The following is a 12,157-nucleotide window of genomic DNA, read 5'->3' on the forward strand; positions in this document are numbered from 1 at the left end:
AAAATTATACATGTATCTATCTAAACATACAAGTAAGAATTTTTTCCTTTCAGAAATAAGATAAGAACAAGAGGCTCACCACGGTGGTGCCGGCGACGAGATCGGCACGGGCGATCGACGGCGCTGAAGACGGGGACGGGACGTGACGAACGCTAAACCTAGACAAATATTGAGGAAAATGGAGCTTGGAGATCGAGCTTGGAGAGGAGAAAGCTCAAGTTGTGTGGCTCTGGTATTCCATCGAACACCTCATGTGCATAGGAGGTGAGCTAGAGCACCACAAAGCCCTCCCCTCGTCGGCCAGAAAAATCAGAGCAGTGTGGAGTGCTCTGGTCGCCGGCGAGGGGGTATATATAGGCACATCATTGGTTCCGGTTCATGTCTTGAACCAGGACTAAAGGACACCCTTTGGTCCTAGTTCAAGCCACCAACCGGGCCCCACTGTGGTGGGCCAGAAGCGAGGCCCATTGTCACCGGTTCATCCCACCAACCGGGACCAAAGGGGCCAGACGAACCGGGACCAATGCCCCCACAAGGCCCGGCAAGCCCCCTGGCCTCACGAACCGGGATCAATGCCCCCATGGGTCCCGGTTCGTGACTGAACCAGGACTAATGGACTTATCTGGCCTAAACGAAAGCCCTGTTTTCTACTAGTGATAGGTGTTCAATCAAGTCCGCTAGTTCCTTTCTTTTCATGTCACTTTCATCATTAGTCATAGGCCCTTTCATCACATGTGCAATCTCTTTCTGTACCCGTTTAACCTTCTTTTTCTGGGTTTTAACTACCTGACAATCCTACTTATGTAAGCTCTAATGGATCATACGAAGCCTCTGTAGTATGCCATTCCCCTGCACATTCAGGCCCTGTTTGGAATGTCGTTTCTACTTTGAATACGCTTGTAAAAGTTACAGGCCACCATCCGTCGTTTTCATTTCCCCCTGCAAATCGCTCCTGGCCGGTAAGATACACCCGTAAGAAAAATACACTTGTATATGTTTACACCGATTCCAAGCGCGGCCTCAAAGATGATTCATCACATGCTTGCATGAACACTAGTGGGAAACAGTACTACATTCCCTTTTATTAGGCAGTAATAAGAGGTACAATTCTCCTTTTCTCTATTGGTTCTTGAAAGATACAAAAATGCACAGCAAATGCGATTTTGCACTCTTGAGTACATACATAAAAAACAATGGTATCGCTAGCAAACAATATCCATGATGCTGAGAACTACAAATTTAATTTATTACATGCCTCATGTAATTACTTAATCGTTATTAAGGTACACACCAAATCAAAACACATGAACACCAGGAGATGGTCGAATAAAAACAGATAAGCAAATAGATTAATTATATTCTACATAGAAATTGTTATGCAAAGACTTAGATAACAAAATTTGAGGTTAATATAGCAACCTATCAGCCAGAAATGTTACATTCGTCAAAAAATATCTCGTCCATCTGCTACAGAACTAAAAGCTGAGAAATGACAAAGTGTTTGGCAACAGTGCATGAAGTTCAGTACAGAATGGCTAATAGAGGTCGGAGATGTCGTGAACATGAGACTTGCTAAGATAAGTATGATAACAAAATAATTTATCATACTTTTCGAGTTTCAAGATCAATCTTTTCACATAGATGACCGTTGAACATAAAAGATGGAGATACATATACTTGGTGATAATGAGAATCAGCTAACAATACAAGAAGAAAGGAACACACACAACATGTAGCATAAAAGAGTTATTGCCACTTGAGTGTTCATTACCAACAACAGTCACTAACACTATTGCTATTGCCACTGTCATTTAAATCAAACCAAGCAGGGGAGGGGGGCAGAGGTAGCAGTGCTCACCAGAGAGGCTTGTAGGCAATGCAGCGGTCGCAGTGCTGTTCAGACAACATAGTCGCATGACAGATGAGGTGGCCACAGGATGCACACCGCACTAGAGATGCAGAAGAGGGGGTTGGGGTCATCGTCGTCTAGACCAACGCATGTGAGCACCATCCAAGAGGCAGAGAGGGAGTGAGGGAGCGGGATGTACGAAGGAGAAGAGCCACCGAAGACGCGCCGGCGACAGACACAACCCCGCAGCCGAAACCCTAGCCACTAGCATACAAATGTTATCTAGACAAGTGTAGTGCATAGAAATGCTAAGTAGACAAGTGCATACAGAAGACACTCTATCTTACCATCATATTGATACAGATCCAGCAAGCCATTGTTAAAAAGGCATATTCATCTACAAATCCTGGTGCATTTGTTGGGCCATTTGGATAACTATGATGCAGCCTTTTTGAGCTTGCATCACAGAGTTTTTCCTTTATAAAATTTGCTGCCTTTTCTGCAACTTGAAGATATTCTACTGGCTGCAAAAATACCCAGAAATATGGACGGTCAAGGAACAGATTTACACGACACAAATAAACGCATTGATGTAAAGCAGGTGAAGACAAAAATCTAGTAATTTTTGGATGACTTTCTAATATAGAAGACTGTAGGAAATTCTCCTACAGTCATTCAATGTTCAAAAGAGACAAAAAATCCTCCACGACACATGAAGGGGAGATAGCCTTTTATACACACAACATCATGGTGTCGCATAACACAATGGACAGTTCATTTAAACAGTTTTAAACAAAATTCAGGGGCTGCATTCCCAGGGATTCGGTTTGAACAAGTCCAACATGTGTACAGAACAACTGAGCAAGAAGAATAAGCTAAACAACCTACACAGTAAAGACTGGCTATGGCTCTCCAGTGTTTATGGTGTGGTTACAACTTACAATTAGTCAAAAGAGTAAATAGGTGCCACGAATATCTGAACTTATCAGTATGAAAACTGTTCCAGTTCGTTACTTTCACCCATAATTTCACCTGATTTCAGCTGCACATAGTTCAGTTTATTAGATGACTAAAATGCTTAACAGGTGCTGAAATTGAACAGATCAACAGTTCAATACTAAGTATAACTCGACTATACTACATCCATATATCTGAGTATAGCACCAATAATTCAGCAACAAGAGAGAAAATAGGATAAGAGGATGCCGTAGAGGAGGGAGGGAGAGGTACAAGTGCTCAGGTTCGTAGGCCATGCAGTGGTCGCAGTGCAGATTGGCCACCGCCGTCGCGCGGCAAGGGGGTTGCCACAAGATGCACGGCAGTGACGGAGACGTGGCAGAGGAGGTTGGGGTCGCCGCCGTCCAGCCCAAAACGCGCCAACACACCGAGCTAGGGGGCGTCATCCAGGAGGTGGAGTGGGGCGAGGGGCGCGAGTTGCGATGGAGAGCAGCCGTCGGAGACGCGCCGGCGATGGACGCGCCGCCGCAAAAGAATCCCTAGCCACGGGCTAGGGGTCATGCGCGAACGCCGGAGACCGGGAGCGGCGGATCGACCAATACTGGAGGACGGAGGGGTCGGATCGCAGCTCGTCGGCGTGCTGAGCGATGGCGGATGTCATCAGAAAGTTCGAGAGAGAGAGGGATGGATGGGTGGGATTCGGCGGATCTGACAGCTACCGAAGCTGTGATGCGAGGTGAGAGGAGGGGAGGGGGACACCCGACGAGGAGCTGTGGGATAAGGGAGGAGAAGAGGTGGTGGGTGGCGGCGGTGGGGATTCAGGAGGGGGCGGTGCGAAGGAGGGAGAGATGGAGAAGTTAGGGGCGATGGTGTTAGGGTTAGCCCTTTTATATGATGAACGGTTACGCGGGCTTTAGCGGGCTTAGGCGGGCCTGCGGAACTGTACCAGGCCGTCCATGACGATTTTCAAAAATGTCATGGCGAATCCGTCATGAATCAACAGGTTTCTTGTAGTTTACCAAATTTTCCCAAGATAATTTTCACCAATGGCTAATCTAGAACTTCGGAAACAAAATAGTAAACTACATGTAACACTACTTTCAACAGTCATAATATTGATTTGTTGCTTACATAGGTTTTTACACCCAGACAAGTTTACTCAACAACGAGACATTATCTGCATGGTAATGACCACACAATTTGACAATTAGAACCACATAACATGGAAGAAGATGCTTCAAAGTTGAAAGATGTAAAGAGGAGCAGGAGCAAGCAGACACTTCATTTCTCTCAACAACTTATTAGTGCAGACTTCCTTCATGGAGATTCTGGCGAGCCATAACCAGCGAAGCCTTCGCGAAATACACCGCCATAGAAGCTAACTTCTAGTACTTCGAGAGCGTGAATGTCGTCCCATATGGCCTCGTCGTCACTCCTGATGGCAAAGTAGTCATTGTCCACGAACTCTTCCCATGAGTCGATGGAGTCATCATCCGAGCACTCATCCCAGAGGCCGTTCTCATAGCAGTCGTCAACGTGGGGGGCGACTATTTTCAGCCCAGGATACTTCTCTTGCAAAACCTTATCATCAACGTCCCAGTAGCCACGGAGATCTACGAATTTGAGGTCTTCGCACCGGGAGGTGATCTCGACGACAGCCGTAGTCGCGATGATCATGTACCCTATCTCGAGGTGGCGAAGCTTTGGCATGTTGTAGGCAATAGCACGGGCCTCGTCATTGTGGCACACCTTCCCTCCGACATCCATGGGGTGCATGACTCGCCGAAGTCTGACAAGGGATTGGCAATTCTTACCAAATGCCCCCAGAGCACGAGCGCCAATCTTGGTGCAGCTGCTTACATCAAGGAATGTAACTTTAGTCAGCCTTTGTGCAACATCTTCAACTATGTATTCACTGATCTCGCTCCTTGGAATCTCCACAGTCTTGAGAGATTGTGCACTTGCAAATGAAAACAAGGTTGGCTAAGTAAGGTTTACTGAAATATAGTGTATAGGGTTATCGGCAAACAAAGTACTATAACCCTTGTACTAGTATGGTTGTGACAAAAACAAAACCAAAATGCACATTGCTCAATTAAATGCTATTAACCATGTGTATGAACTAAGTTTGTAACATCCTCACAATAAGAAAATAAATGATAGTCAGGAAGCACTGGAGCATTGTCGGTTGAGGAAATGGTTGGTAATACCATTTTGAACATGTTCTTCTACACAGATGTGCGGGATCGGGTACCATGTTCGCAAGATTTCTCACTATCAGGAAATAGATTAAGCCAGGGGAGCATGATTGTGCTAGTAACTTTGATAGACCACCTATAACTTTGTATTTATAGATTAACACACTTGAATGATACTACCCCATTTTTATTTATGCAATTGAATGAATAATTAACAAGCATTTACAAAAATAATTGGCACAATATATGCACAATTGTTTATAGATGATTGGATTCAGCGATAATAGAGGACCTTATTGTGTAAAGACAAATACAACAGCAAGGCAAGTAATTCTGGAATCAATTATGTTACACATAACGTACTTGTTTTTGTTCATTAGCACATGTCTCTCTAATCAATAGACGTATTAACATTCATGCCCGGTGTTTCTCACATATTTTGACCATCGACTGTTGAATCGTGTTCTCTAACCAATCTCCGCCATCCATTTTCTTACCGTTGGCGCTAAAACCATACTACCCCCTAGCGCCCTTTTGTTTACAGTGGCCGCCACCTTCTTAGTTCCCGCCCCTCCTCCTCTTCACCCTCACCTCCCCTCCTCCCTAACCACCTCAGTGATCCATCTCCTATATAATGCAATAACACATCCATCATATTTCCCCTGCCACTACACCTGTGGCAATCTAAACCATTTTTGTCCAATGAAAGTCCGTATGCATTTTGCAAGGATGGTACACAATCTGTAGAACTACACCAGAAAGTATGCATCTTTCCACGGGGCTAATGGTTTGTTGTTGCTGCTCTCTCTCTCTCTCTCTCTCTCACGCCGGACAGATGTGGAAGAAGGAGCACACTTTTTTTCCCGTCGACCAACACCCCGGCGACGAACGCCCCGGCGCCCAAACGCCTCCTTTATATTCAGCACACAGGCTACATCACTACAACACGGGCTCAACTTGATCAGTACATGGAGGAGGGGTTTTTATACCCGTGCACACACACCACACGGCCGGCACACCCGGCAACTAACTCACGCACTAAGCTAACCACTACATGCACGATCCATATCCATACATGACCACATGATCCGCCGGGCTAGCCCATGCATGCACTAGCATGACCTGGCCAACCATCTAGCTAGCATGCAACAAACTCCCTCCAGCCGCGCGCAGGCCGCACGACTCCAAGAGATCGCAACGGCTCTGCGCATGCAGCTCCTCCAGTCCAAGAACGCAACCACGGGTTCACGCCGGGGGACACACACGCTATGGACTCGACCTGGTCATCTTCATGCCGGTCACCATCGCCATGTGCATGGTTTATTGCCATCATGGTTCACCACTAATAATAATAATTAAAAAACACATTGTTCCCATCTAAGTTATCAAATCTCATGAGGAAAGCATCACCAACATAAAAATGACTTTGACTAAAGAAGACTACTTACTGGTCTGCGATGAAGGCGGACACTGAGTCGTTGGGAAGCCTGGACACTCTAAGGCGGTCGCACGAGCCAGCGCTGCGAGCGAGGGGCATATGAACCATGCTGGTGATCTGGTCAGGCTCGCTCTGCTGGCTCCACTCCTGAATGTCGATGTCCTGCCAGCAGTCGGGCCCTGAAACCACCTGGCTCCAGAGTTTACAGAAGATGAGGCCTACGGCATCTCGTGCTAGGTCCTCCCAACATCTGTCCTCACTGCATTCTTCCATCCCTGATGCTTCCGATCCAGGACCGACCATGCAAGTAGTATGTCCACCTGTTTCAGGAACAATGATAAATTACCCTGTGTGGTAAAATTATCTGCTTAATCTACAGAGTTGAAGGTTTGAAATAGCATATTCAGAATTTCATGGCGACTTATATTAACAGTATGAAAGTGCTTTCCTATACCATGAAAAAAAAATCCAGATAATCAACGTTTATTACGAGATAATAAGTCGCCAATAAAAAGGTGAGGATGGTTCATTTCTACACGCCTAAACCCCACTATGTGCGAACCAACCGGTGGTTGGATGTCTTGGAGAACATCGGTATCCCCAGCCCACCAGGGTTAAGTCCTAGACTTGCTGTTGGTGCCCACAGTTTCCTAGATTTGTTTCAAGCCTGCCGGCGATGTGCGTTTAGTGGGAGGAGACGTTCCCGTTGACTACGAAAGCGACTGTTACGACTTCGTCAATTTCAAGATGATGAATTGGCTCAGTGTCACACATGTGCTCATATGGATAGGGTGTGAGTGCGTGCGTTCATAGGCTGAGTGTATGCGCAATTGCGCATATGTATGACTGTATGCGTCTGTACTGCGTTAACCCCCCCCCCCCCCCCCCCCCCCCCCCCCTCCCTATGTCACCAATTTCTTCCCCATGCATAAATGAACTAGAAAGCCCTTGTGCGCACAATTAAATTAAATAAGGAGACAATTGATCCCCTTGTCCCGGGCCCCTGGTAGGTTGGAAGTTATCAGCTTCCAGAGAATTATACTTGATACTATATTCTATATTGTACTGATGTCATCATAAAAAATACCCTGTTCTCCCGGAATCCCAACCTTAACATAATATTCCTCAAGAAAAACCACTACACTTTGTCGTATGCCTTGCGCATATCTAGCTTGTCTGCACATAAATCTTCTTCCCTTTCTCTTATGTTTTATCTTGTGGATGCACTCTTAGGCAATAAGCACATTGTCTGTTATAAGTCTCCAGGGATAAAGGCGCTTTTGGTTGGTGAAATAATCTCTGGTAAAATTATCTTTAGATTTTTAGCAAGCATCTTGCGAATTAATACTACTGTGGTGTCATTCCACCCCTCCGTTATCTTCCTCAAGTTTATCGCCTCCGGGACTTCCTAGTATTTTTTTTTTTTAGAAAATTGCATGCAAACCGTCGGGGTCTTTGGCCTTGATATTGACAATACTGAAAATAGTGTGCTTCACTTTATCGTCCGTAAAGGAAGCAGTTGTTCATTCATTTATTTATAAACTCTCAGGAGAATTTTTTCAAGAAATCCAAGATCTGTATTGGTAACTTCGGAAGAGAAAGACTGAGCAAAATAATTTCCGATCATTGGGTTTGACATGTCCGTACCTTCCAGCCACTCCCTCTGGTCATCTTTAAGTCATTTCATCAGGTCAAGTTATTTCTGGCCAAGGGAAATTGTTGGAATTTTTATTGAATTGCCGTCGCCGTTACGTAACCAGTCCACCATAGCTCGTTGGAGCATATACCATTCCAATAGGTGTTCAATCAAGTCTCCTAGTTCCATCGTTTTCATGTCAGTTTCATTATTAGTCATAGGCCGTTCCATCACATATGCAAGCTCCTGTTCAAATAAAAAAAATCACATATGCAAGCTCTTTCTGTACCTGTTTAAGCTTCTTCTTTGGGTTTTTAACTACTCATTAATCCTAGTTATGCAAGCTCTAATACATCATACGAAGCTTCCCCAGTAAGCCACTCCCCTGCACATTCAAAGACGCTTCATCCCATGCCTGACCACTAGTGGGATGTACCGACTTTTCCAAAGATGATTTACACCAATGATTAATCTAGAACTTCTGAAACAAAATAGAAAACTACATGTAACACGTTTCTCAACAATCATAATATTGATTTGTTGTTGTATGTTTAAGCACCATATATAGGTTTTTACACCCAGACAAGTTCACTCAACAACCAAACAATATCTGCAAGGTAATGACCACACAATTTGACAATTAGGAGCACATAAGATGGAAGAAGATGCTTCACAGTTGAAACATATAAACAGGAGCAGGAGCAAGCAGGCACTTCATTTCTCTCAACAAATTATTAATGCAGACTCCCTTCATGGAGATTCTGGCCAGTCAAGACCTGCGAAGCCTTCGCCGAATACACCACCATAGAACCTAACTTCTAGTCCTTCGAGAACGTGATCGTCGTCCCATATGGCCTCATCGTCACTCCCGATGGCGAAGTAGTCATTGTCCATGAACTCTTCCCATGAATAAATGGAGTCATCATCCGAGCATTCATCCCAGAAGTTGTTCCCAAAGCAGTCGTCCACGCAGGGGCCGATGATTTTCAGCCCAGGATACTTCTCTTGCAAAATCTTATCATCAACGTCCCAACAGCCACGCAGATCTAAGAATTTGAGGTCTTGGCACCGCGAGGCGATCTCCACGACATCCGTAGTCGCGATGAGCAAGTATCTCCTAGATCGAGGTGACTGAGCTTTGGCATGTTATAGGCAATAGCACGGGCCTCATCATGGTGGCACACCTTCCCTGCAGCATCCATGGGGTGCATGACTCGCCGAAGTCTGACGAGGGATTTGCAATTCTTACCGAATGCCTCCAGAGCACGAGCGCCAATCTTGGTGCAGCTGCTTACATCCAGGAATGTAACTTTGGTTAGTCTTTGTGCGACATCTTCCACTATGCCATCACCGATCTCGCTCCTTGGAATCTCCAAAGTCTTGAGAGATTGCGCACTTGCAAAATAAAACACGGTAGGATAAGTAAGGTTTAACAATATATTGTGGATCGGGTCATCGGTAAACAAAGTACCATATATGTGATGCATAACCCTTGTTCTAGTAGGGTCGTGACAAAAACAAAATCAAAATGGACACGGCGTACTCAATTAAATGCTACTTCAGTAGACCATCTAAAACCATCTATGTATAGATTAACACACTGGAATGATACTACCCCATTTGTATTTAAGCAATTGAATGAATAATTTACATGCATTTATAAAAATAATTGCCAAAATATATGCACAATTGTTTATAAATGATTGGATTCAGCGGTAATAGAGGACATTATTGTGTAAAGACAAATACAACAGCAAGGCAAGTAATTTTGGAATCAATTATGTTACACATAACGTACTTGTTTTTGTTCATTAGCACATGTCTCTCTAATCAATAGACGCATTAACATTCGTGTCCGGTGTTTCTCACATATTTGGAGCCTCGAATGTCAGATCGTGTTCCCTAGCCCATCTCCGCCGCCCATTTTCTTACTTTCGGCGCTAAAACCCTACTACCCCCTCGCACCGTTTCGTCTTCCGTGGCCGCCACCTTCTCAGTTCTCGCCCCTCCTCGCCATCACCCTCACCCCCCTCATCCCTAACCGCCTCACTGATCCAGCTCCAATATAATGAAATTACACATCCATCATATTTCCCCTGCCACAGCCACTACTCCTGTGGCAATCTAAACCATTTTTTTCCAATGAAAGTTTCTATGCATTTTGCAAGGATGGTACACAATCGGAAGAATTACTCCAGCGACGTGCACATTTCCTCTGGCTAATGGTTCACCACTAACAATAAAAATAATAAAAATACACATTGTTCCCATCCAGGTCATCAAATCTCATGAGGAAAGCATCACCAACATAAAAATGATTTTGACTAAAGAAGACTACTTACTGGTCCGCGATGAAGGCGAACAATGAGTCGTTTGGAAGCCTGGACACACTAAGGCGGTGGCACGAGCCAGCGCTGTGAGAGAGGAGCATATGAACCATCCTGGTGATCTTGTCAGGCTCGCTCTGCTGGCTCCACTCCTGAATGTCGATGTCCTGCCAGCAGTCGGCCCCTGAAACTACCCGGCTCCAGGGTTTGCAAACCCCCGGAACCACAGTGAGGATCTCCTGAAGGGACAGTTTGCAGAAGATGAGGCCTAGGGCATCTCGTGCTAGGTCCTCCCAACATCTGTCCTCACTGCACTCTTCCATCCCTGATCCTTCCGATCCAGGACCGACCATGCAAGTTGTATGTCCACCTGTTTCAGGAACAATGATAAATTACCCTGTGTGGTAAAATTATTTGCTTAATCCACACAGTTGAAGGCTTCAAATAGCATATTCAGAATTTCATGGCGACTTATATTAACAGTATGAAAGTGCTTTCCTATACCATGAAAAAAAATCCAGGTAATCAACATTTATTACGAGGTAATAAATTGCCAATATATATGGCAAGATCACCATAAAGGAGTACATCTGTATCAAAGGTATGGAAATATAAAACCCAGCGATCACGATAAAATTTGAAGGAAAAAAAATACACCGAGATGAAGACACATGTGCAAGCTTTCCCTGACCTGAGAAGAAAGAACTTGCAGCTCAAACAAAACTAGAGGAAGAAATGAGATCTGAGCGAGATTGCTGGGAGAAGGGGTGGGAACATGAACTGAGATATGGCGGACTGCCTAGATCTTGGATCAACGCAAGCTGGTTAGTGGGAGCAAAAACCCAGATCAGGAAGCCTACTCAAGAACCAAACGAGAGCACCAAGATGCGAGAACCAACCAAAAGCCATCAGGGCCGAACCAGCGAGTACGAGGAAGGAGGACGCCGCAGATCTGAAACAGCCCCTCCGCCAGAGACAAAAAATTCGACAAAGGTAGGGAACGGGACAACCCGTCCTGGCGGGACAGTATCGTTAGCGAGGAGAGGACTGCGCGGACGTGGTGTTCTTCACGACGGCGAGATGCTTCGGAGGGTGAGCTTACCAGGTCGCGGAGGAGGAGGAGAGGTGGTGGTGGTGGCGAATCTGTGGGAGCGTGGGGCGTCTCGGCGATGGGGCGAGGAGGAGGAGCGAGACTGCGAGAGGGATACAGTTGAGTGTAACGGCGAGAGGACCTTTCTCCTTTTGTTGCAAGCGCGTGCCTTTTTCTGCGGTTTGCAGGGGGATTCCGGGGTGCGCCGCCAGGATTCAGGCCGAGTGAGCGCCGCATCGGAGTAATTAATTCCTAAGCTGAAAAGCCTGAAACGTGGTGCGATCATAATAATTCCTTGACATAAAAACGTGATTTACATATATATGATGCTACAGTGTGTGTGCTAGCTAGATTTGGTAAACAGATTTCATCGTATATGGCAGATATCGCTTACTCTCTTTTTTTTGCGAAAAGATATGGCTTACATTAATGTACTCAATGTAAATTTTATCTTCTATGTTTTTGCAAAAAAAAAAGAGTTTATGTACTATGGCTTTTGTGATCATGTAAAGGACACTTGGGATATTTTTCACCATTTTCAACTATTGCTTCTCTAACTTCACCGTTTCCCCTTTCGCGCGCTTTTTTCATTTGAAAACACTCGAGCCATTCACTCGTGCGGCGGCCGAATAATCCAACGGCCTCTGACTTCGCCCATCATC

The 12,157-nt window shown here is 45.2% G+C and overlaps 1 protein-coding gene and 1 pseudogene across 1 annotated transcript; both read right to left on the reverse strand.

Annotated features, from left to right (window-relative positions):
* Nucleotides 1-4,123: 4,123 nt before the first annotated feature.
* On the reverse strand, nt 4,124-6,715 carry LOC123066697 (F-box protein FBW2-like). Its single transcript, XM_044489735.1, has 2 exons — nt 6,453-6,715; nt 4,124-4,766 (listed from the first exon to the last, which is right to left on the reverse strand). Exons 1-2 carry the CDS (start codon nt 6,713-6,715, stop codon nt 4,124-4,126), a joined length of 906 nt encoding a protein of 301 aa, XP_044345670.1.
* Nucleotides 6,716-8,602: 1,887 nt separating this feature from the next.
* On the reverse strand, nt 8,603-11,616 carry LOC123066698 (F-box protein FBW2-like; annotated as a pseudogene).
* Between the last annotated feature and the right edge of the window lie 541 nt (nt 11,617-12,157).

The sequence above is a fragment of the Triticum aestivum genome, chromosome 3B (assembly GCF_018294505.1).
Source record: "Triticum aestivum cultivar Chinese Spring chromosome 3B, IWGSC CS RefSeq v2.1, whole genome shotgun sequence".
NCBI classification, from domain to species: domain Eukaryota; kingdom Viridiplantae; phylum Streptophyta; class Magnoliopsida; order Poales; family Poaceae; genus Triticum; species Triticum aestivum.

Excerpts from the sequence above, each read along its gene's own strand:
- LOC123066697 (XM_044489735.1), bottom strand. The coding sequence starts at position 6,715 with ATGGAAGAATGCAGTGAGGACAGATGTTGGGAGGACCTAGCACGAGAT. Across the intron at positions 4,767-6,452 it reads TCCGCCTTCATCGCAGACCA|TGCACAATCTCTCAAGACTG; the intron begins GTAAGTAGTCTT and ends TTCATTTGCAAG.